Source organism: Salmo salar, chromosome ssa01 (genome assembly GCF_905237065.1).
Source record: "Salmo salar chromosome ssa01, Ssal_v3.1, whole genome shotgun sequence".
Classification (NCBI taxonomy): domain Eukaryota; kingdom Metazoa; phylum Chordata; class Actinopteri; order Salmoniformes; family Salmonidae; genus Salmo; species Salmo salar.
Window position 1 is genome coordinate 141852393 of NC_059442.1, and position 27438 is coordinate 141879830.

Here is a 27438-nt window from a genome sequence, read left to right on the forward strand (position 1 = left end):
AACCATAATGTTACTTGATCAGTGGTTAGGCTATTAGCTGGTCAAAATGAGGCTACATGAAAAGTGGATTACTGTTAATATAACTCTGTGTTTAGTGTGGATTTACAGTGAATTTATGCAAATCACGAAGCTCATCTGCACTTCCTGCAGCACAGGAAAATTCTCGGCAACAAAAGAGTGATCAAATTAAGATCCTACATCTGTATACCTCCACTAACCCTACCAAGAAAATAATTTCACATTGATTGATGGAGCTTTGCCACTCCCTGCGCTGCATCTCATTCTTTACCCGTTGCAACATCAAACCTGTCCACATCCACATTTTTACAGAAATTGTTTGTAGCATAATGAATTGATATAGCTTTCAATTAGATCATTCTAAAAACTGTGTGCTATATAGGAGAGGACACTTCATCATAAATGGTCCTGATCATGAAGTGAATTCATGTGAGTGAGAACCTTCCAAGCCTGATTTAGACTGCTCAACAACAAACTGTTCTGTAAAAGAATACAACGTGTGCATCAGGCTGTGGTTTGAAACAGTGGTCAAGGAGTGGTGCACTCTGGTCAATGTGTCCTCAATGTCTAAGGTAACCGGTCAACTGCACCCAAGGGGTTGACTAGAGGGTGTGAACCAGCACCACACACACAATTTATGAGGGGCTCAGAGGGGTTGGCCAGACAGCAGATCTTTAATCCTCAGGATTATCAGTTGAATCAAGAGATGCTGGGGACAATTAGGCACAATTAGTTACTGCTGCTACCTACACTGTGATGACAAGATTTTCAACTTGTTGCTTTAATACAAATGATGTGTATGTAAACAAAGGACAAAAAGCATCATCAAAAAAAGAGGTCAAATGAGAAAAGACAGAATGCTCTTAAATGTATTGCAAGTATTCTTTATTCTATTTACATGTGTGTTTATTTACAACAACGTAATCCATCTCTCTCTCTCTCTCTTAGACTTTTGACAACTAAATTAATGTCCTGATTTCTAAAGCAGTATGATTAAAAAAGAAAATAAATGGAGCCTAAATAACAAAGTAACAAAAAGAACAGGACCGAATAACACGTTTAACTTTTGATACCACAGGAGCAAGTTGATTTAGAATATGGGAAAAAAATAAATACTATTGACAAGTAGCATTCTATCGACTGCAAGTAATTCAAAAATAAGTCTTTGTACATTCGTCAAACTCACCTTTAACATATACCATAACTTCCATATATTGGCAGAATGTATGTATTGATGTGCATGTTTAGATCGTGTATAATCTCTGCAGTGACCATGCTTTTATATTATCATTGTTTGTCATTAATAATCTGTGCCTCTCGTCCTTTACATTCCACAATGTTAAATGCATCATATATACCATACATATCTTTGTTGTTTGCTCAGTTTGAGTTTATGACTGTAGTCATGGGAGAAGTGCCAATTGTCGAAGCATAAATGAAAATATTGATAAACAACACATTTGCCCGGTACAACATGGAAAATAAGTCAACTAATAAAAATAGGATAAAATAAGTTTTTTTAATATGCAATCACCTTTTCAGCAATGCTGGCTTCAATCTATTATAAGGGCAGTGTCTGAATGAGAACTATACCTGCTATTTGAGAAGGTTTCTTGTTCCTTAGCTTTCTCCACATTACAAAATACTACAGTTTACTATAGAATACTACAGTACTAACTATATAATTCTGCAGTAAACTGTAGTATACTGTAGAATACTATACTACACTGTAGTATCCCACGATCATGAGTAGTACTTACTATAGAATGTTGTAGTATACTGTAGAATACTATACTAGACACTGTAGTATCCCTCGATCATGTGTAGTATTTACTGTAGAATTTTGTAGCATAGTGTATAATACTATAGTAAATACTAAAGTATTTAATTGCATATACCCTTCCCATTCCCCTCCCCATATCCCAATTTGTGCCACCCATAAGTGAGAAACCTACATTCCAAGTATAGACCATATAATGTGTTCCCTTCAGGTTATAGAGAAGAGCAGGACCTCTGAACTATCCGTTCAGACCCCAGTCGTACCTACAGGTTGTGGAAAATGTGGCCTTTTAATATTTCTCTAGTTGGTTTACTCTTGGAAAAATCCTCCATTTCTATGTCAAAGATAATAAAAGAAAAACACTATAGTAAATACTACAGTAAATACTACAGTATACTACAATCTGCAAAAACACTACATTAATTACTATAGTATATACACTAGTTATTTTACTGCAGTATTTATACTGTAGTTAACTGTAAATACTACACTATACTACAGTGAAGTTGGCAAAAACATTAGTGAATATTTTTAGTATTCATGCCATAATATACTATAGTATTTTTTCATGCGGGTTGTTGCAGGCGAATACTGGGTCCATTTTTCACACACTGTTCCTGGACTTACTGCAAATAACAAACTGTTTCCATGTCAAAGTGTGTGTTGCTACATGCCAGGGTTAGAGAGGATATCAATACACACTTCCTCTACAGTACATACTGTCACTTGCATATGACTTCACCAGTATACACACTTGTATCTAAGGACAATTTTTTTCTGCTATAGTATTCAAACTAATGCAGACCAATGCAATGTTTTTTGTAAGTATCTAGTATGTTTTCTACCCTTAGAAATGTTGATTGACAAATCACCCATTAATTCAACGAGTACTTTTTTCAAAAGAGCCACAAAAAATAATCATATCCTCTGAATGTCTGTAGAACGGTTTTATACTGAACAAAATATAAATGCAACATGTAAAGTGTTTCATGAGCTGAAATAAAAGATCCTAGAAATGTTTCATACGCACAAAAAGTGTGTTTCTCTCAAAATGTGTGCACAAATTTGTTTACATTCCTGTTAGTGAGCATTTCTCCTTTGCCAAGATAATCCATCCACCTGATAGGTGTTGCATATCAAGAAGCAGATTAAACAGCATGATCATTACACAGGTGCATCTTGTGCTGGGGACAATTAAAGGCCACTCTAAAATGTGCAGTTTTGTCATAACACAAAATAACACAGATGTCTCAAGTTTTGAGGGAGCGTGCAATTGGCATGCTGACTACAGGAAATTCCACCAGCGCTGTTGCCAGTGAATTAATTGTTCATTTCTCTACCATAAGCCACATCAAGTTGTTTTAGAGAATTTGGCAGTACATCCAACCGGCCTCACAACCGCAGACCATGGGTAACCATGCCAGCCCAGGACCTCCACATCCGGCTTCTTCACCTGCGAGATTGTCTGAGACCAGCCACCTGAACAGCTGATGAAACTGAGGAGTATTTCTATGTGTAATAAATCCCTTTTGCGGGTAACAACATATTCTGATTTGCTGGGCCTCGCTCTCCAGTGGGTGGGTCTATGCCCTCCCAACATGGTTGCTCCCCTGCCCAGTCATGTGAAATCCATAGATTTGCGCCTAATGAATTTATTTCAGTTGACTGATTTCCTTTTATGAACTGTAACTCAGTATATTCATTGAAATTGTTGCATGTTGCGTTTATTTTTGTTCAATATAGAAGGTAAGCAGTTCACAACAAAAAACCCAAATAAAATGAAAACCGGGGGGTGTTTTTTTTTCACAAAATGTTAAATCGACAAATCTACAGGATAAAGGTAAAGGAGCTGTCTATTGGCAGCAGAAAAAAAACATTGATAATGCAACACCAATATGTAAAATACACTATCAAAACAGAACAGTTTTAAAATAGGGGTCTCTCGATGAAGCCACTTCTGTGCTTCTGTTCCTCATGCAAAAGCATCGTGTTTTAAACTTGTTTAGTTTCCTTATAAGTTTCCTTAACTTCATGGCCAATGCTTTTCTCCACCTTGTTTTGCCCATCCTCATGATGTTTGCCTTTAGGCGCAGTAAGAAGTCAACTGCAAAGGCAGTCACGCAGTTCCTCTGAGCACCAAAGTCCAATGCTCTAGGCGGTCATGCCTTATTAATCTCACGAGACTGCACTGCCGTACTGTACTGCTTCAAAAATATAAATATAGATTTATCTAAAGTCCAACCTTATCAAGGCCCTTTTTTTAATCCAACTTCTCCATCCTTTCCTATGAAGAAAGTTATTTTAGCTGCTCTCATTCCACTCTGGCATGATGCTGACGCTGTGCACTGTGTGGTACTGATGAGGCGACAGCGTGCGTGGGATCCCGTGCGAGTACAGGTACTCGTTGCCTTGGAGACCTGCGGTGGGCGACTGGATGCCTGCCCCAGGGCTACACTGGCGGCCCAGTGTCTGGTGGGCCATGGGGCCCTGGTACATGGCGTGGTGGGCTTCGCCCAGCTGCGTGGAGGCGTGGCTTGCCACCCCGCTCAGTCTGGACACCAGGGGCCCCGAGGTAAAGTGGGCGGAGAAGTGCTGGTAGGGCAGCCGCTCCATTGGTTGCATGGAGGTGACTGAGCAGCTGCCATAGGGCGAAACACCGGCCCAGGTGTTGCAGCTGATGTCCTCCAGGCTGGGGACGGGCTCAGCCCCTTGGGAGGCGCTGGCGTACATACAGGCCTGCCTCTGGCCAGACTCGGTCCTGTAGGGCCCCCCGGGCAGGCCCAGGCTCTGTGGGTAGCTGACGGGACGGTAGTAATGGTCGTCCTCGCTGGAGGAGCTCTCCAGGTAAGCCTTCTTGTAGGTGTGCTCTCCTGAGTGACAGTCATCGTCCACTACAGACAGACAGGGAACAGTTACAGTTGCAGTATGTACACATACTGTAGACTAATCAGCTGAGCAAAACAATTGATATATTTATACATTAGTAATCAACTATGTTTTCTGTTTTTTATGCTTCCAACAACCCATCCCATTGGCGTGCATATATCATGATAGCCTGGCCCACCTTTCCTCTTGATGCAATGGTAGTCCTGGCTGTGCTCGTGGGGGAGGGGGTAACAGCCAGACTGGGGCAGGAGGTCCTGTGAGGTGCTGGTGACCCCATTCTCACACTGGGTGTACTGGGAGGCCAGGCCACTGGGGGTGACCATAACCTGCACCTCCCCACTGAACGGGCTCTGGCCGGTGCCCACCCTCTGGCGCACCGTACTGCGAGGTACCACTGGGTATTCCTTAGTGCTGCAAACACACACACACACACACACACACACACACACACACACACGACAGACAGGGTTACGAAATTATCATAACACTTATCGTACTGTATGCTTCTTCAATTTACACTGAGTGTACAAAACATTTGGAACATCTTCCTAATGTTGAGTCGCTCACCCTTTTCCCTCAGAACAGCCTTAATTCACCGGGACATGGACTTTACAAGGTGTAGAAAGCGTTCCACAGGGATGCTGGCCCATGTTGACTCCAATGCTTCCCACATTTGTGTCAAGTTGACTGGATGTCCTTTGGGTGGTGGACCATTCTTGGTACACATGGGAAACTGTTTAGCATGAAAAACCCAGCAGTGTTGCAGTTCTTGACACGGTCAAACCGGTGCGCCTGGCACCTACTACCATACCCCGTTAAAAGGCACTTCAATATTTTGTCTTGCCTGCCAATTCACCCTCTGAATGGCACACATACGCAATCCATGTCTCAATTGTCTCAAGGCTTGAAAGAATCATTGAACCTGTCTCCTCCCCTTCATCTACACTGATTTGAAGTAGATTTAACAAGTTACATCAATAAGGGATAATTTCATCTGGATTCACCTAGTCAGTCTATGTCATTGAAAGAATGTTTTCTACATAGTATATATCACCACCACTAGTACTACTACTACAACTACTATAATTACCATTACTAATAGTAGTGATTATTAAAGGCCCAGTGCAGTCAAACGTGATTTTCTTGTGTTTTATATATATTTCCACACTGAGGTTAGAATAATACTGTGAAATTGGAAAAATGTTTGTGTAAGAGCTGTTTGAAAAGACGGCCTGAATTTCAGCCAGTAAATGAGTTCATAGACAACTAGCTTTTTGGAACTCTTTTTCTTATTTTCTCAGTTTTCTTCCCCATTCAGACCACTCCAAGACAGTACAAGAACAATTCTTACTTGAGAAATTGCCCTTTGCTAAGAAGCTATTTAAAAAATGTTTTTTTTACCATTTTAATTGAAAACAATCACTGTAAGGTACTTAATTGTTACCCAGAAATTATTTGATGTTGAGATAAAAATGACTGCATTGGACCTTTAATCATCACCTACTTATCCTAAATCAATCATCCTAATTATCTTTAGTATTTGTTCATTTATTTGCATTCATCATGGTTTTTCACATGCAAAAGAAGATAGATATGTTACTTGAGAACTGCCCCTGACCTAAGTCATTAACCATGGCTGACTTGTATACACTGTCTCTTTCATCCAATGATCTGACACTATACCCTTCTCAATACTAACAAACCACACTGACTATCAATGAGTCACACCCACTTAGGATCCACTGAGAAAGTGTTCGGGAGGATTAGTTTCCAGTGGAAAGAAAGCCATTTATTCCAGTTCCATTAATCTAGAGGATCTATGAATGGACAATTTTTGCTACTTCTGTTTCTTTGACTGTTTCTTTTGAACCAGTGACCTCATCTTGCAATAAGCTCTCCCTTGGAAATATTAACCAAGACCAGATGTGCTGAGCTTACTGTACTTGGCAAGACAGGACAGTGGCATGTCGGAGTTATGGTGTAGTTTGGCCTTTGGCCAATTGAAATCAATTTACAAATGTCTATACAAAATAACTATCCCACTTATTATCTTGTGACATAAACCAACTTAATCAACATCTGACTGAGATAACCCAATATTAAATATACAAAATAGATTTGTGAACACCCCAGTGATGAATAAAAAAATGGATGATGTGTGCAGGTGAAATTGTTTTGGAGCAAAAGGACAAACATCCAAACCGTTCTGTCTTCTCTCACTAATTCCACTATAAAATTAGCTAAATGTGTACTATCACCTAATGTGGAAAATCATAGTCAACCAAAACGACCAAAATTAGATTCACCTGCAGTGGCTAATGAGAGAGAACGTTCTGTTCTCCCATTCCAAATAAAATGTATGGGAGGCAAAGTGTCACTTGCTCATGGTCAACCAAACTCCTTTAACATTTTTCTCAGATTTAGGAATCCTCTGTTTGAAAGCCCTTGCAATGCCTTTGTTGGCCGATCTGGGCAAGTTTCAAACCAGATTTTCATCTTTGAAAATGTGTTTTCCACACTGTGTGGACGCATGTGAAAGTACTCATCTGGAATGAATATGGAAAAGAGTTATGTGGTCGATGCCGCTGCTGGACCAGCCATATCATCAACGCACAGACGACTGGTAGGAATATCCCTCCTGGTAAAGAGGGAGATGTCGCTAGTTCAGAAGGCCCTGCCAGATCAGCCATAAAAAGCCCTGGGACATGAAGACTGGCCCCTGCTCAAGAACTACACTTACACAGCTGGGGAGAGGCAGGCAGGGGTGGTGGGTCTCACTGAAAATAACATTCATCTGGTTTGCATTTCACTGATTCAGGGATTACAATGGTGCTTGTGAAGTGACACTGTGATTAGAATGTCAGTAATCCTTATCTAATTGTGGTTTCATTGTCTAATGCATGCTTCCAGTTTACCATATAGTGTGATAAACAACCTCTAATGATGGTAATATTGGATTATTAGAGTTAGAAAAGTCAACCACTGAATCAAAGTTTAGCCATTGGCGATCATGGGTCTCTTTGTGACTGTGATAGGTCCTACCTTTGCATTCTGGACATCCGGTGGAGCTCCATGTCATCACTCCCACGGAAGCCTTTGGCAAACGGGTTGTTCTCTATCTTAAGTTGGGTTATCTGCAAAACAGAAAGCACATTTTTCATACATGATTGAACTGTCAATTAGCCTACAATATTATGTAAAAAGAAAACGTTGTATCCCAATGCCATACACATTTCCTTTTTCCTATATTCTGTGAGACGGACTTGTTGTGTCCTTCAATGTCTATAGCAGGACATCTTCACTCAAAACCAGCGTCTTCACCCTCCCATGTGGAACATCATAAAGCCTCAAGATGGTTTTAGGATGAAACACTGGACATAGGTCCACACACACTTGGTCACTAGTTGTATGACAATCTTAACTTTTCAAATAAGCACTGAAAAGGGAAGAAACCTCACAAAAGCATTGGCATGATGGGCCTACTGTAGTACTTGGTTGCTGTGCCCCTGGTTTAGATATTAACATGTAGATTAAATTACCATGTGCTCAGACCATTAAGCATACAATTTAATTCTGAAAAACATATTTCATTAATTGAATGTAAATATGAAAACTTTCTATCATCTAATATTAGCTTGCTGTACTATACAACTCTATAAATATTAAAGTGGATCAGGCTACAGATCTAAAGTTGATGCCAGAAACATAATTTCCCATGGAGCTATATACTGTAAAAGGTCATTAGTTCTGCCAACACTTTTTTTTGTGTGGAAACCTTTGCCTGGAACCATTCGAGTAACCCAACTCAAAGTATTTCAGTGTTCAATACTTAACCATATATGGTGATGTCCCTTTCTAACGTCATTTTTTAAGTTGTAAAATACTTAACTGTTTTTTGGTTTTGTGAACTTTTTGACACTAAATTGCATTGTTTTCTGAACTATAACTTTTGAAGTTACCTGAACAATCATTTTTGTTGTAGTGAACATATACATTTAGGGTCCCTTCTGCTTAAATCATTTACCTTCGTTACAATTTGTTTCAAGTGTAAGTAGTTCTGATTGGTAATTTTGAGTGATCGTGTCTTCATGTTTAAAATGTGTATCTATTTGAAGATTTCTTATTTTAACCCACCTTAGCAGGCATTGTTGAGCACAGTACTCATTCCTCTAGCAGTAAGTGGAGGTAGAGCTGTAAGCATTACAGTACTCATTCCTCTAGCAGTAAGTGGAGGTAGAGCTGTAAGCATTACAGTACTCATTCCTCTAGCAGTAAGTGGAGGTAGAGCTGTAAGCATTACAGTACTCATTCCTCTAGCAGTAAGTGGAGGTAGAGCTGTAAGCATTACAGTACTCATTCCTCTAGCAGTAAGTGGAGGTAGAGCTGTAAGCATTACAGTACTCATTCCTCTAGCAGTAAGTGGAGGTAGAGCTGTAAGCATTACAGTACTCATTCCTCTAGCAGTAAGTGGAGGTAGAGCTGTAAGCATTACAGGATGCTACATATACCTCTCATTAACCTTGTCGATGGTGGGAATGACTTGTCTCAATATTGAACATCAATTTGTCTGATGGTTTTGATATGCGTTCATCATGATCAATTACAACTCAGCACAACATACTGCTTAATACTATTTTAGAAATATCATTTTCTTTCTTCAAACATGCATACAACATTGTGTAGAGGTATCATAAAGTGTAAACATTTTGAATTACCCACAATCCTCTAAAAACAGGGCCACATGGCACTATTAGGAATTCATAACTTGCAAAAATTTAACAATTATACATCAGAACAACACAGATAAATCAAGTGTTTTTTACTCAAATATCAATGTCTGACTAGTACTTTATTATATTAAGTAAAGATGTAAAACATATTGAAATCAAGAAAGGACAACTTATTTAATAAATGCCAGATTGACTTTAAAACCTTAATTAATCATAATTTGTAAAAACGAACTAGATTAGCAGAACACGAAGTTATTTACTCAATAATAAACATTACTAAAAAATATTAAGTGATAAGAAATCGTAATGACATATGAGTTAGTACGATTTGAGTTTTAATGACCACTGGATACATTTTAGTAGACACTACTCAATTTCTTTAATGAGTTAAGCAGTTTCTTTTTACAGTGTAGAGAGCAAGTAGCCCATCTAGGAAACAATTATATTATTTTCCAGATTGGACCAAAGCCATAGATTTTGGATAATGGATAATGGAATGAAGTTCTAACAGCCGCCAAAATGACGATTTGAGATGAAACAGAATGCAGGGATAGCCCTCTAGCAGGGCAGGCGGTTTCTGGCAGGTAGGCCTAATTAGTTGGCTGTCTGTTGTGTTTCATGCCTCACAACAAGACTGGATTTTTGTCCACGCGCTGGCTCTCACTTTCTACGAAACCTTGTAAAATATATCTCATTGAGACATACACGTTTTTAGCTTCTCGTTAATGCACTGTGCGTTTGGCAAAAGTCTAGATTTTCTTTGGGAAGCAAATGTAGAATAAAGTGTGGATAATAAAGGAGTATGGGGGTATTGAATCTTACCATATTTCAACAACATGATTCTCAAAAATGATTTCTCAAAAGGTAACTAGCCTATTAAAAAAGCAATCCGTTTGAAAAAAACTGTTGGTGGTACAAAATGTTTGCAAAAATGACTTGTAGCCTACACATGCTCAACATAAGCCTAACTGATATTTAATCGCTTAATATCCCTATCTAATTGTAAGCCAATTAGGCCTATGCAGGATCATTTAAGGTGTTTCAGGTGAAAAGGCCTACGAATTACAAAGGGGACATGAAAAAGAATGCTATCTTCAAATTTGAATAGCATAGTAAATGCAAAAGTTAATGGCACGAAATGTTAATGCAGGTCAACCAGGTTACATACAGTATATTTACACTTGGTAGAATTCATACCAGACTATACAAATGTAGGACTTTTTCCAAACTGAGCCCAAACGTATAAATATTGTATAGTGTGCCGTTGCATAAAAGCGCCATGCATGAACTAACCATGTTCGTGTGAAAAAAAACTACAAGCCTGGGGTGACAGTTTCCTAACAATTCTGGAGACATTTATAGGCCTAAACACCCCGTTTAATACAAGGCAAGTTGTTACCAATGCTGGGTTGTTAGATAGTTTACTTGCCTTGACTACCAAGGATAGCAATCATGACAAACATTCACTCATAATAGGCTACTGCATTTGTTTATCAGGCATTGCATGTGATAGGCTATTTGGCTGTTGGAGGCCTATGTACCATAATGCAACTATCATTTTTAAGAGGTAGCCAATACGTTGAGATTCATAGGCCTTGGCCCAGTGTTTTCTGTAGGGCTGTATACAACTAACTCATTTGAGAACAGAAGATATGAAAGGCGAGTTGTTCTCGAAATAGTTTATTCAGAAGGAAATGTTTTCAATTCAAGTATAGCTATGGGCAAGTTTGGCCGTTCTGAATAAACCGTTAACAGGTGGTGCGTGTTCCCCCAAAAGGCATGGCATGATAACTTTCTCTTAGCTTAATTGGCAGATGTAACATTCTTTGATTAGGTATTCGTGGTAAAAGTTGAGGAAATCAGAATAGAGTGTTTGTCTGGAAGTCTGGCAGGCTCTGGTAGCCTAATAATAATTAGCCCATGTTGCATTCTCAGGAGCCCTCAAACTCCCTGAATTTAATTAATGGTTTCTTCAGAGTTTCAGTCATTTGGACTTCCTGTTTCTCAGAGTCTTTGGGAATTCGGATTGGCTCAGGACACATTAAGGGTCCTTACCCCCTGCATATTCCCTCTGTCCGACAGTAAAATGTGACTCAGACATAGTTAAAAACGGATGTTAAACGGACGCAGAAATGATTGGGCAACACTCCTAAGATTATGTGTAGGCCTGGTCGGATTTTGAGGAAAATGTAATCGTTTGATATGATTTCTATATGTCTTCTCTTTGTAAATAAACGTTCCAATGCGCAGCCAAAATAAAGCGCATGCAACAGGTGGTTGTAAATGTTTGAACGTTCATATAGGACAATACCACACTACACTAATGAAAATATACCCACTTTTGAATTTAAAACTTACTTAATAAGTAAATTACAACATTTTAACCATTTATCTTCCAGGGATTTAAGTGCAGGTTTGTAAATAGAATATGCCTATATTTTTCCTAATGGTTTCATTTCAGTCTGAAAATATTTTGAAAATAATTTATATAGGCCTACATCACATTTTAGTAAATAATAAATTAAAGTGAGGAAGTTTCTGATGAACAAGCCTGAGCGTACCATGGGAGAAGGATTGTGTCCAACCATAACCATTAATTGCATAAAGACGAATAAATATTATTAAATGCTGAAATGCTCTTAATTCAGTGACAAAATTGCACTTGAAATATATATTTTTTTAAAGAAACAGTTAATATTTTCGTTCATGTGCGAACTCATGTTCGAACCTGTGAATTATTAGTCTACATTTTCATTATACAAATAAAATAAATGCACGCATAAACAGATTTTTTGTAATCGATATTCATCACAATATATTCTATTTCGAGATTTATTGCAGTTTCGGGCAACAAAAAAAACAAGTTGCTTTAGGCCTATTTCTTACAGGCTATATATAGGCTAACACCTACATTTTCTCTAATATTATAAATAATATGCCTAGTAATAATAATAACTGTTGTAGCCTGTTAATAATACACTATTTATAAAGCCTGATCATAAGAAAGCACATATAAGCATATAATAAAACGTTCAAAATGTATGGACGTTAAACTTACGCCCTGAGTCTTATCTGCAATCCGCATCATTCACTGAAATGTAAAGAAACTGCACCAGTTGAAATGTCCTAACGTGTCTTGAGGTCGTGCCTTGTCCAATATTTCGGACATGCGGTTTTCCCGACGAATATACTCACATCTGTCAATGATCTGAATATGATATCAGTGATAATCAGACGTGAACCTCGTGTTCTGCCGCTGCTCACAGTGACATAGACCTACGTTAGACTCCATTTGTAGCGAAAGGATACACTCCATCCGCTTTATTATTCAATCTTTGATAATCAGCTCATTCATCAGTTTTCAATCTTCCCGTCACGTCTTTAGCAGCAATGTGTGACTGCATTCTGATTTCGATTTATCCATGAAGTGATTTTATAGACTATATGTGTTGTGACGTTGTTACTTTTAATTGAGAAGGCAAGGGCAATGCAACAATTCGATTTCTCTATATGCCAAAAAGTTTTCATTCGTTCTAAACTGATTGTAATTAGGGCCTATACACTTATAATGCAGTGGCATATTCACACCAATTTAGGCTATTCTTACATACATACTACCACGGCGTAAATATGTCCAAAACCGAAGGTTTAGGCCTACCTTATGGTTCTGGTAAGATGTTACCGCAATGAAGGCAGTCTCGGGGAATACGTGGGTACAGAACGCCGTGTTTTTGGAGCCAAAGCCATTATTTTCATCCGCTTTCACGATGTGAATCCTGGGTTGGTATTTATGCATGGAGTTGAGGATAATCTGAAGAGAGAAATGTATTCCATTAAGGGCCTTTTGTATTTTGACAATTTCTCCTGAGAAATACCCTGATGCATAATCCCACCAAAACCCAAATTCTGATATTATCAAAATCACATTCAGATAAATCCAAACCCATTCAAGACAATGAAGATAAAGACAAAATATTATTGCTTTGAACAAAAACATACAAATATAAAACATACAACGTATTTCATAAAACCATGAATATACCAATAGGCCTAATCATAGCAATTCCGAAGAGAAAGCATGTAAATATATTTGACGATAGAATTTACAGTCAAAATCTAAATGTGTGCATAGTTTATATGTTGCCTAACTCTACAAGCCCATCACTGAAGGGTATGACAGTAATACATTCAGTAATAAATAAATACATACGTACAACACAACGCTGTTTACATTACATGATCATGCACATATGTCAAAAGAGATGAGTTCCCATTGTAACACGTGAACATCTTCCCCTTCCCTGCTTTTCCCCTGACCCCTGACCTAGTTTGTGCCAAGTGATGACTACTACCACTGGCTAGGCTGGCGACATTAAGACGGCGGTCCACCCAGTTGAACTTGAGCCATGAACTCTTCTCAGGCTTTAGTCTTAATTGGTCTGACATACTATGGAGTCATGGGCATCAGCCGTGAGCAATCCAATGGTTTTTAATTTCATTACATTTAGAGATAACAAAACAGTGTTTTCCTCCTTCACCTCCTCAGGAACCTCTGCCCCTCGGTATTCCTCCTATCTGTTATCTGTAGTTTTTTTGTGCCTTTCAAGCACGCTGCAGAGAAAAGGGAGAGGATGCGCTGACTACAAAGACATGACCTCAGTGGATTCTCACAATCGATGGAACAATTTAACCTCAAAATAGAGAGTAAATTGGGATCCACTGTGAATTTTCCAAAAGCACCTTGATAGTAGGTCAGTGTACAATGAAATTGATTGCCTTCTAAACAACAATGGGTCAACGTCTTTCAACAACCAACACTGGAAATGCATTATGACTCAGGTTGATTTTCTACATGATAATACAATGGGTCAAACCTGAAGTATTTTTGAGGTCTTATAAAACACTGAATCAGATAAATACTGTGGGAGAAAAATAAATACAGTGTCGTTGTTACAGCCTGAATTCAAAATTGATTAAATATTTGTAAAAATCTGACTCATACACAATACCCCATAATGACAAAGTGAAAACATGTTTCTAGAAATGTTTGCTAATTTACTGAAAATAAAATACAGAAATATCTAATTCAGATAAGTATTCACACCCCTGAGTTAATACTTTGTAGAAGCACCTTTGGCAGCGACTACAGCTGTGAGTCTTTCTGGGTAAGACTCACAGCTGTGAGTCACCTGGATTGTGCAACATTTGCCCACTTATTATTTTCAGAATTCTTCAAGCTCTGTCATATTGGTTGTTGATCATTGCTAGACAACCATTTTCAGGTCTTGCCATAGATTTTCAAGTAGATTTAAGTCAAAACTGTAACTCGGCCACTTAGGAACATTCACTGTCTTCTTGGTAAGCAACTCCCATGTAGATTTAGCCTTGTGTTTTAGGTTATTGTCCTGCTGAAAGGTGAATTCATCTCCTAGTGTCTGGTGGAACGCAGACTGAACCAGGTTTTCCTCTAGGATTTTGCCTGTGCTTAGCTCCATACCGTTTCTTTTTTTATCCTGAAAAACTTGCCAGTCGTTAACGTTTACAAGTATTCCCATAACATGATGCAGCCACCACTATGCTTGAAAATATGGAGAGTGATACTTCCTAATGTGTTGTATTGGATTTGCCCGAAACATAACACTTTGTATTTTCAGTACTACTTTAGTAACTTGTTGCAAACAGGATGCATGTTATGGAATAGTTGCATTCTGTACAGGCTTCCTTATTTTCATTCTGTCAATTAGGTTAGTATTGTGGAGTAACTACAATGTTGTTAATGGCAGCATCACGGTGAAATCCCTGAGCAGTTTCCTTCCTCTCCGGCAACTGAGTTAGGAAGGATGCCTCTATCCTTGTAGTGACTGGGTGTATTAATGCACCATCCAAAGTGTAATTAATAACTTCACCATGCTTAAAGAGATATTCAATGTCTGTTTTGTTGTTGTTGTTTACCCATCTACCAATAGGTGCCTTTGCGAGGCATTGGAAAACCTCCCTGGTCTTTGTGGTTGAATCTGTGTTTGATATTCACTGCTCGACTGAGAGATAATTGTATGTATGGGGTGCAGAGATGAGGTAGTCATTCAAAAATCATGTTAAACCCTATTATCGCATACAGAGTGAGTCCATGTAATTTATTATGTGACTTGTTGAGCACATTTTTACTCCTGAACTTATTTAGGCTTACCATAACAAAGGGGTTGAATACTTATTGACTCAAGCCATTTCATATTTTCATTTGAAAGGAATTTGTAAAAATTTCGAAAAACATAAGTACACCTCTCTGTGTAGGCCAGTGACAAAAAAAATCTACATTTAATCCATTTTAAATTCAGGCTGTAACACAACAAAAGGTTGAACATGTCAAGGTGTGAATATTTTTGGAAAGTATTCAGACCCATTGACTTTTTTCATTTTTTGTTACGTTACAGCCTTATTGTAAAATGGAATAAAATGTAAAAAATCCCAATACCCCATATTGACAAAGTGAAAACAGGTTTGTAGAAATTTTTGCAAATGTATTAAAAATAAAAAACAGATATCTTATTTACGTAAGTATTCAGACCCTTTGCTATGAGACTCGAAATTGAGCTCAGGTGCATCCTGTTTCCATTGATCATCCTTGAGATGTTTCTACATCTTGATTGGAGTCCACCTGTGGTAAATTCAATTGATTGGACATGATTTGGAAAGGCACCTGTCTATAAAGGGTCCCAAAGTTGACAGTGCATGTCAGAGCAAAATCCAAGCCATGTGGTTGAAGGAATTGTCCGTAGAGCTCCGAGACAGGATTGTGTCGGGGCACAGATCTGGGGAAAGGTACTAAAAAGTGTGTGCAGCATTAAAGATCCACAAGAACACAGTGGCCTCCACCATTCTAAATGGAAGAAGACTCTTCCTAGAGCTGGCCGCTCGGCCAAAATGAGCAATCAGGGGAGAAGGGCCTTCTTTAGGGAGGTGACCAGGAACCCGATGATCACTCTGACAGAGCTCTAGAGTTCCTCTGTGGAGATCAGAGAACCATACAGATGGACAACCATCGCTGCAGCACTCCACCAATCAGGCCTTAACGGTAGAGTGGCCAGACGGAAGCCACTCCTCAGTAAAAGGCACATGACAGCCCACTTGGAGTTTGCCAAAAGGCACCTCAGGACTCTCAGACTATGAAAAACAAGATTATCTGGTCTGATGAAACCAAGATTGAACTCTTTGGCCTGAATGCCACACGTCACGCTTGGAAACCTGGCACCATCCCTACGGTGAAGCATGGTGGTGGCAGCATCATGCTGTGGGGATGTTTTCAGTAGCAGGGACTGAGAGACTAGTCAGGATCGAGGGAAAGATGAACGGAGCAAAGTACAGAGAGATCCTTGATGAAAACCTGCTCCAGAGCGCTCAGGACCTCAGACTGGGGCGAAGGTTTACCTTCCAACAGGACAACATCCCTAAGCACACAGCCAAGACAACGCAGGAGTGGCTTCGGGACAAGTCTCTGAATGTCCTTGAGTGGCCCAGCCAGAGCCCAGACTTGAACCCGATCAAACATCTCTGGAGAGACCTGAAAATAGCTGTGCAGCAACACTCCCCATCTAACCTGACAGATCTTGAGAGGATCTGCAGAGAAGAATGGGAGAAACTCCCCAAATACAGGTGTGCCAAGCTTGTAGCATCATACCCAAGAAGACTCGATCTGTAATCGCTGCCAAAGGTGCTTCAACAAAGTACTGAGTAAAGGGTCTGAATACTTATGTAAATGTGATATTTCAGTTTTTTATTTTTGTATAAATTAGCAAACAATAAAAAAAACTGTTTTTGCTGTGTCATTATGGGGTATTGTGTGCAGATTGATAAGGGGAAAAAACAATTGAATAAATGTTAGAATAGGGCTGTAACGTAACAAAATGTGGAAAAGGTCAAGGGGTCTGAATACTTTCCGAAGGCACTGTATCTTCACATTCACCAATCCCATCACAAAGCCTTCAATGGAGGTTGGTTGGGAACTTCAAAATAAATTATGAACATCAGCGTATATCACTTGCACTGCAAATGTACAACTTACTGACTAGGTAAAAATCTGTCGTTCTGCCCCTGAGCAAGGCAGTTAACCCACTGTTCCCCGGGTACCGATGACGTGGATGTCGATGAAGGCAGCCCCCCACACCTCTCTGAATCAGAGGGGCTGGGTTAAATGCAGTAGACACATTTCAGTGGAATGAATTCAGTTGTACAACTGAACGGTATCCCCTTTTCCCTTTATCTGGCTAACAGATTCACAATGATACAAACCACTGGGATGATGATTTACAACATGTAGATAGAAGACAAGGTTACAATTAACTTCCACGTCTGTCATGTAACCTATACACTACTGTGTTCATTTCTTACAAAACAACAACATGAAGCACAGACACACATGGTTCCCTGTCTGTCTGTCTGTCTGTCTGTCTGTCTGTCTGTCTGTCTGTCTGTCTGTCTGTCTGTCTGTCTGTCTGTCTGTCTGTCTGTCTGTCTGTCTGTCTGTCTGTCTGTCTGTCTGTCTGTCTGTCTGTCTGTCTGTCTGTCTGTCTGTCTGTCTGCCTGTCTGTCTGTCTGAAGGGGCGACCAGAGTAGAGCCGACCAGACCACCCACTAGGCCTCCAGCACACGCCTGCTCTGCTGCCTGGCTCTCTGCATCTCCATCCCCCCGACTCTGTATGATAGTATTTAATGATAGTGAGGGATCACCCAGGGTCCCCTGCGGCAGCCTTTCAAGTTCCTCCACATCAGAGAGCTTTCTGAAGACTTTGGATTAGCAGAATTTGTACACCATCTATTGCTCATCTCACACTGCCATTCGAACATAAACAGTGAGATATCCACAACCCACCCAGCTGGACGAGCGCACCAGCACCAGCACATTTTGGAGATGATGAATAACGTGGAAAAATGTTTCGCAAGTCTAGAGGAAGATCAAAGCCATAGTTTAGGCTTGTGATAAGTGTTGTGTTGGATAAACCGTAGGTGCTAAGTTGAAAATGGGTAATCATACTGTATGTTTATATGCATACTATTGGTATCAGATAGAAACGAAACGCTCAATTAGCAACATGTAACCCAAATAGCTGAGATTATACCATCTCAATTATTGAGAATAAGAAACAAAATATATAGATAGTCATTAAAATGCATGTTAACATTGACCATATACAATTAACTGTAGAAATCTATCATAAGAATATCAGAAATCCCTTCAATAAACTCACATTCATAGTCAATTCTAAACATACAGTAATAAAAAACATGAATTTCAACCAATGGAAATGGTTTCAAAACGCTATAGGAGCCACTGGTCTATAGCAGCATGCTCTCTGGTTGAAGAGGTGAGGTCCTGCTCTGCTCTGTCTAAATTCCAGACCGTTTCAGGTCCCTCCTGGCTCAAGCTACCTCACCGACATGTTTTAGCTCCACGTCCGAAGCTAGTAATTATAAATCGTCTCAAAGTTATTTCAACCAGATGGACCAACAAGCTGATGGAATATTTTTTGGGCCCGGCACCAGTATTTCATTTATGAATCCCATGGTTCTTCCTGTGCACGAAAGAGGGCAAGCCAGGAACCACTGCAACCAATCAAAAATGCATTCTGGCCGCGAAATTTACAACACCGCTCACATTCCAACTGAACTGAGCTCCAATTTCATTCTACTAGCTGGGTTTTGGCAAGGCAACAATCACTATCAATTCTCACACACCGTCAATGGAGTCATGTGATCAGGCAGAAGATAGTGCTGTAAGTGATAGTCAAAGAGAGTAAAATCGGGCCTTTTACTGACTTCAACATATGCAAACAATACAAAATGATTTCCAGTCAACATACTCCCTACTACAGCGATCATCAATGACTACAAGTCGCTATTAAATCTGTGACTGATTTTGTGCTGACCTTTTATAGTGTTACGGTTTGCACCCAGTGTGTTATGCTGAAGTAATATCACATATTTGCTTCACTCTGAGCAGAAAGAGTAGGTTCCACCAACTGCAATTCTTATCAGCTTCATACAATTAGAAGTAACAAGGAAGTGACCAATATTGACACTTTCCTGCCTGTCAAAATTCAAGAGATGGATAGAGGAAGTTTATCACTTAGCTTTCTATAATTTGTTATTGGTTTATTTGTACATAATATACTTCCTTTTTTCAAGTTATATAACAACCACTATTGTTTTTTGGTTTGTCAACTATAGCATGGGGCCGTTGTTATGTCCTATACGGGATATGACTGTTGTATTGTATTTTATTGTAATCTGTCCAATCCTGCATTCTCTGTTGAGATGCGTAATTTGGCCAAAATGTCACCCACACCCCCGAGCCCATAAAATCTCTAGCCAAGATCACCATTTTTAACATCGAAGCAAATAGATGATGTAATTGATGTTTTGTTTGCTGTTTTGTTTCCGACATGGATCACAAAATCTGGGGTCTTGGGAGTTCATAATAATAGGTCGATAAAAGGAAAGAAACGGATACCATCTGACTTGTAGTCTGTACTAATGCATGCAGATGCTGTGTCAATCATTATAATCCTTTACGAAATTCATCAAGCATCTTGCAGACAAAGCCGTAACATATGAAGAGTTAAGTAACACATACGTGTCCAAAAGGATCCAGGTGATTATTCGTCAGTTTCAGCTTCTGGAAAGAGACAAGCTGCCTCATCCAATGCGCTCCCGTCGCAGGAGAGTCCGGGTGAACGTAGAGCCTCCCGGGCATGGCAGGTTCGGCCTTCCCGGTCACGGACCTGAATCACAGCACCAAAGTCAGCGTTTTACACTCAAATCACAGCTAAATGATCCCAACTATAAATGGTACGATAGGCCTACGCTTATGTGAGCAGATAAAAGCGACCTCTAACCTACAAATGTGTTCCACTCATGAAAAATACTTTCTCACAATTAAAATATGCTGTTTATGAAAATGCTTAGGCTCCCTTTCCCTTTTTATCGGAAATAGTGGTTCAGCCTAATATGTAGCCAAGGCTTCTTCGTAATAAATTCAGTTAGGCTATTTGGAAGTAGGCTTGGGGTTTGTTCCAAAAGTGGAGATTTTATCAAGGTTATCCAGTTAATTAAATTTAAGGTTTGAGAAATGCCTTTAGTTGTAGCCTAGCCTATAGTTTGTAATATTGTCCGCGTAGGCTATAGCCTAATATAGCCTGTACTCTCAACCCGTTGGAATAAGAAATACAAAGTATTGTAAAAATGGCAATTGCGTGACAATAATTAAAATATTATTTTTTATTTAACAGCCTATATTAAGTGTGTCGTGCTACGTGGACAGTTGGGTTGGGTCAGCCTAATTAGCATAATCAATAACCTGCATTCTACTTGACACGGGCGAACATTATTTTCTTACAGTAACCTCGGCTACTTAGTTCCACAACATGCGCTGAACGGATCATTATCTGCGGTATTCTCCATTGAAAACCACTGACCCAAACAAGGCATTCTTGACCAGATGGACATGACACTAACAACTAGTGTTGTAGGCTGTGTTTCGCTGATGGTAAAGATTGTATTTCAGAGCTGTCTAAAGATATCTACACCCTCACCAAAGGAAACATCAACACAAATATGAGTTCATTAATTCGCATAAACCAGAACAACTCCCCAGCATTTGCCAAGGATCCCCCTATTCCACACGGAAGCTATTTCTTCTTCAGAATTGGTAAACGTTTAGTACTTAGGCTAAAGCTGCATATCTCAAAACATCAACGTTTTGAGACATTTGAGCAATAATTAATAGTTTGCTAAAGAACCAGTAAATGCACTCGAACATAATTTGAGCCATAAATCTTAGGCCAACCTAATTTCAATAAAAAACCTTTTTAGTCCCAAGATTGATTATAAATCTCATTCCAATGTGTGAAGTATAATGCTTTATTTACATAAACTGGATACGACCTAATACTACAGTTTCCTTCTATCTATATGCATTAGCCTGATAGCTATAGAACCATATGCTCCTGAAATGCATTGTAAAGTTATTCAAACTCAGTAGCGTTGTTGCACTCTGCAAACAGAAAACACCTCATTACACAGTGAAACATCCTGGATCAAAAAATAGGCTACATATGATATGTTCATATCTTGTATACAGGTAGGCTACTTATTGTCATAAGGCTGTGGACATTAGCTCTGATGCGATCCCAGAGGAACTTTATTTGTAAAAGTCTTACACACCATTTATTATCAGCGAATTTGTAGCGATGGTCGTCCGCAGGCACGACATCCATCAGGAGTATGTATTTCGTTTTAGGGTTCAATCCAGTGACCTTCACTTTGAAGCTGGGAAACATTCGCCTGCAAATGAAACAATATAGTTACACAATGTAAGTGCATACATGAATACATTATGCCTGCTATAGGCTATTGATGATTGAAGTTATCGTATACTTCCTTAAGGACATTTCTGATAATTTACAGTCTATGCTATCACATTTATGGACAAGAGTCGATATTCAACTCAATTGAATATCAATTGATTACCTCCGAAATCACACTGTAACATGCAATGAAATTATACGACCTGACTGACGCACAGTCGTTGCATAGAAGCCCACAACTTGTTCCAAACTTAGCAAGCTTAAAATATCAACATATGACCAACTATGCATACACTGCACGTCTTTTGGGGTGGGTCAGGGTGTGAACCCACTGGTTCACAATGCATGTATATGCTATCAACGTCAGATAGCCTATGCAAAACCAAATGAAAGGTAGAACAACAAACAATCAAACATAATAAAATGAAAGGGAATTAGGTAGCCTAATATATATTTTGTTCGTTTGGAAGCGACTGCATAATTTCACGCATGCAACAACTAAAGCGAATGCATACTTCAACAAAATAAAACGTGTTTTAAGGAAGAGCGTATAGTTTCACGGTGAAATAAACGTTCGCTGCTTTTGCATCAAATGCGTCACTAAAACCAGATGCATGGTAGCCTGCACATGCATTTTCATACGTGCATATGGTCAGAACTTTTACTCAAGTACCCTGATGAAATAGGGTCTATCGGGTTGGAAAAACGTCAGTAGTCAGTGAGTGGCTGAGAGTATTGAAATTGCTCAGGAAAAGATGTCGCACACCGATTGGGATCCAAGCCTCCAGGCCTACAAGCTGTTTCTCAAACGGGTGACCTGCCTGAATAAAGAGGCAGCCGCGAGGTGATGGAAAGGGGTAAGGGCTGGTTAATAACGAGGGCGGGAGGGATAACGTCTCAAGCCAATAACAGGGGAATGAATGGACAGAATATAAAGACTGCTTTATGCAGTTGAGAAAAAAACACGAACGTAGTGCAGACTGGAAGGATATTGAGACATAGCTGAAATGAATAATAAATAGGCTACCTAAGAGCCACAAGACGATTTGTTAACATGAGCAGAGACCACCGACCATCATGCATATTCAAGTTCACACTAAGTTGAGGTAGAAGAATATCTCAACCATATTCCGTGAGAGACTCTGAGCAGGACAGAGCCTACTTGCCGTGTTGGCCTTTTTGTCTTGAAAAGTCACTCGATAATGCTTTCAATATGGCAAACGTGAAGAATATAAGGAAATAATAAATAAATAAAAAGTAATATCATACATCCAATTTGGAAAAAGAGAACAAAATGGTGGAAAACATGACAGGATTAAAGTAATTGAGGATATATATATGCTATAAAGCATTTTCGTGTACATTTATCTACCCAAGGGCTAGTCTCAAACCGACTATATCCCTTTAGATGTATTTAGGGAACTATGCCGTGGTACATTGGTAAAGAATGAAGTGGAAATACAGTAGGACCTCCCCCCAGAAAACGACTACAGCATCAGTATAGCTATCACTATTGCAACACAAAAAGATTTGTAAAAATCAATTTCCTCCGTGGACATAGGTCTACAGCAATTGTATGGACGACATAACTTTTTCAGACAGCGCTGTCAAAACTAAAACCACTAAATGCTGACCATTTTTATTTACAAATAATGATTAAAACATAACCTCACATGCAATTGTATGTTTCTCAAACGTATTTGCCTAATCCGTTAATGCCAGTGTAAGCAGTCGTAGCTCTCTTACCTTCCCGCTTTGGTGATGATCATCTCAGTCCCCACCTCGTGAAACTTCGCCCACAGTTCCCTCTCGTGGAGGTACACTTTTATCCCCTCCATTCCCTTCACAATTAGACAAGCAAAAGGAATATCAATATTACTTTTCTTGCAGTGGAGACCAATTGGTAAGCTTATTTATCCCAGTTAGCATTAGGCACATATGTCATGTCATTCATACAGGATAAATGTTGCACTGTGGTATAAATTCCATAATAGTTTAACAAAAACCTAGACATAATATCATTTCATATTAGCCTACTATTCACATTGGGCTACCTCGTGAAACAATAGGCTACTATTATGAAATAGTATACCATCATTTTCCATTAAGCCTATTATATAACTAGCCTATAAATTCTGTGATTTGACTATAAATAGGCAGATAATAAAATCTCACAAAGAAAATACAATACAATAATTGCAGCACTAGACTACGATAACCAACTACCAAGCGATTAATCGAGTTGATTGACATGATAAATTCACGAAACTTTGTAGCCTATCGGCTATAGCTCAAAACAATGGTAATTCTACGTTTTTATGCACACTAAGGTCTGAAAAGATGGCAGTGCACGTACTTCTCTTATGAGTCGTTTACAGATATCCATATTTAATACGTAGGCCTAGATACAGGTCCAGAGCAACACCTAGGCAGTGACTGGAGACTTGAGACCTGAAGTACATAGGCTCAAAATAGAGTGTAAAGCTGACCTGTTGAATATATGTCGTCTGGGAGGATGGAGATTTGCTCGAAGTTCCATTTTGCTTCTCTGCTTTACTCTCAGTGTGTAATTCCTTTGACTCTGACCGGCTGGGCGAATTTTGCAGTCCAAATGTTTCATTCTGGTCTGCCATGTCTGGAGCTCCGGAGACCAAGGCCCCAACTGTCAGATCGAAACAAAAGCGCATTTCAACCTCCCATTCTCTGTCCTGAATATGCGCATAACTTTTTGATGTGACATTAGCCGTCTTTAATGAGTTGTAGGCCAAAATAAAATGTAGCCATCATTAGACAACATGCCCCCCCCCCCCACACACACACACACACAGTTGCTGGTAACAAACAACTTATTTAGGTAATTTTGTGAATATATTAGTCAATATTTTTCATTAAAATATAACTTAATTACCAGTAAAGATAACTATTAATAAGGATAAGGACTTTTTGCACTGTCTTTATTCTTCTAATACATTTCACCTTTTGGCCTCTTTCAAGGAACAAATGACGTGCGTTTCATTAGAACTGATAGCCCACAATAAAGAATAATATAAAGACTTCAATAACAGCACAAATGATCACAAAACAAATAATGATGAAGGCTACTTGTAAAAAGTAGGCTAGGCTATAATGAACATACCAATTGTGATATATTCATAGCAAGGACACCACTCATTGAAGGTTTCTAAATTCGATGATGCTAGACAAATAGTCACAAAAAAGATACATTCGGGACAGATCCTGCAGGTTGTGTATTCCTAAAATGCCAATGGAAACAAAAAACAATAGCCTACCATAGATGGTGTTGGTAACAACCATCACTGCAAAACATATACATGTATTTGTAGGCATAAAAAACAGAGAGCACGACGTGGCTCCATGCAAAAACAGACTATTTTCTTCCACTACGAGGTCCTACACTAAAATGAACTGCGATAACAATGACAATAGTGAACCATTGACCACCGGAACGCGGAATACTCCGCAAAGTAAAAACGGATTTACCTTGTAACCAGATACGTCACTTTCAATGTCGTGAAGATATGGCAGAGCAGAGGTCGTTTCTTCAAAAATGCGAAGTGTTTGCGAAAAATGTCCACCCAATTCAATGTATAATCCCAATGTGTAGCCCGAAAAGGCTATCCAATATCCCCATGGATTTTCTCTGTCTTCAGTGCAAGTCCAAATGTACGAAGACCAAGCGAAAACGCGCAGGTGAAGGAAGATTCAGGAGTACTTTACTGTACATTTTAGAGTCGATGACCGTTGTTCGGGAAGCCTTCCCTGGTGATAGCACATAGCAGTATAGCAAGTTTACAGAGGAGCAGAGCCGTCACCACCTTCTCCCCTCCCTCCTCTCACTCTCTCTCTCTCTACGCACCAATGGCCCACAGTAGTACGCGTTATGACGCGGAAGCGCTGAGTCTGTGACGAGCAGCGTAGGCTTGTTTGGGTTGTCCTCTCTGCATATCCAGTGCCTGAACAGCAATGGTCTACCCCAAGAATAGTCTTCTCCAGGTCCCCCCTTCCCCCTCCCGCGCCCCTTAACCCCTTCCGTCCTCTCTCCAAAACCTTTACTGCTAAGTCTTCCGGATATATTTAGCTATTGAGCAGACTCAACGTTCGCCATTGGGATTTTGTTTACAGAAATAACTAATCACCGTCAATTGAGACAAACACAGATACAGACATGTGTGAGAGCACATCCATCATATTGAAAAAGTTGTATGTATGTGCTTATAAATTTGGCCTGGGTTATGTCATGCGTCCTGCATCAGATAACTTTTTTGACAAAAGCATAGGCAAATGGGACTGCATGTGGATAATAGGCAACAAGAAGTAAATGTGGATTGTACAGAAAATATCTATGCAATGTGTGAATGTGTAACATGAGGTGAACATGGAGTGGGCCACGGCAGCCCAGCTTTACATTCATAGAGGAACATTCTATTGAGTGAATAACCTTTACAATATAGCACAGCAGAATTGTTTAGGCTATGCCCTCACTTCCATGAGGATGACTAGGCCTATAATGTACATTGAAGGCCAGATATCGTACAAATCGATATTGAATACAAAATCACACGGAAGATTCTCCATTGTTCGCAGGGATATTGTCATATAATATAGAGAGCTTTGTCGTTGATCTCGCAGGCAGCACCAGGAATCACAAAATGACGAACTAGTAGTATTTAATAACTGGATGTGGACAGCACCGAAATCTCTATTTTACATGGATTTTTTTATGGTGAGCTTCCTGCTTTTTTGATGAGCACTGTGCACACTACATCAGGTTTGATTTCCCCGAGGCTATTGTTCCAGAATGCAGACGCCCTGCCTCTGATAAAACCACATTTGGTTCACAGGCAATTTCCCTGACTTAATTCAGTGCGTTGTGACACACATCGAATGGGAAGAACTGTGTGACAAAAACAATATGGGACGAAAGCCACCTCACACTGCGTGGTATGACCCCATATGCTGTTCTGGGTCAGTTAAGTGGCACGATGTCAATATTTAGACTTCTAAGATGTCAGTGGTTCTTATGCCAATTACTATAACCCTGTAGCCCACACCCTGGCCCACGTACACCACACATGTGATGACTGACCGCTACAGTTAGGCGAGGACTCATCATAAACAGCATTTCTATTCACACGTGTCAAAATATTACACATCACCAAAGTAGAAATTCGGCCTACCCAAAAAAGACCACGTTTGTAATTAAATGAAAGTCCTTTAAATGAACTCATCAGCTTTAGGCCTATAGGCCTAATATAGCAAATGGTAACCCGTTGCTTCACACAGGCGTGTATGCGAACCGGTTATTTTCAATGATACAATGCAGATACAGGAAACTCATGATAAAGTAGCACAGTTATTGGCCGCCGGGGGCAAAGCAAGAGCTTTCCTTAAAATATGCACTGAACTGTAGGACTTCCCCACACTAGGACGCCTCGTGGCATTCCTATTTTGATAATTCTGAGGAGAAAAATAAAGTAGCAAATCTAGTTGAATGAGAGAGGCTGACCTTGCGAGACAACTAAGGAGTGTATGCTGGCCCCGTGTGGCTCAGTTGGTAGAGCATGGTGTTTGCAACGCCAGGGTTGTGGGTTCGATTCCCACGGGGGACCAGTACGGGAAAAAAATGTATGAAATATATGCATTC

General features: G+C 39.6%; 1 protein-coding gene across 1 annotated transcript; it reads right to left on the minus strand.

Annotated features, from left to right (window-relative positions):
* Positions 1-886: 886 nt before the first annotated feature.
* On the minus strand, positions 887-25670 carry LOC106566939 (T-box transcription factor TBX5-A). Its single transcript, XM_014135616.2, has 9 exons — positions 25275-25670; positions 24263-24435; positions 23520-23614; positions 21631-21750; positions 20042-20189; positions 13073-13225; positions 7727-7818; positions 4863-5095; positions 887-4689 (listed from the first exon to the last, which is right to left on the minus strand). The coding sequence occupies exons 2-9, from the start codon at positions 24404-24406 to the stop codon at positions 4100-4102; spliced, it is 1575 nt and encodes a 524-aa protein (XP_013991091.1). The 5' UTR covers positions 24407-24435; positions 25275-25670; the 3' UTR covers positions 887-4099.
* Positions 25671-27438: the final 1768 nt, after the last annotated feature.

What these genes read in the sequence shown, in the direction of transcription:
- LOC106566939 (XM_014135616.2), bottom strand. Translation starts at nt 24,406, where the DNA reads ATGGCAGACCAGAATGAAACATTTGGACTGCAAAATTCGCCCAGCCGG. An exon ending in CGGATGTCCAGAATGCAAAG is followed by an intron (nt 5,096 to 7,726) that starts GTAGGACCTATC and finishes GTGTGTTTGCAG; the next exon opens with CACTAAGGAATACCCAGTGG. An exon ending in CCATTGCATCAAGAGGAAAG is followed by an intron (nt 4,690 to 4,862) that starts GTGGGCCAGGCT and finishes GTCTGTCTGTAG; the next exon opens with TGGACGATGACTGTCACTCA.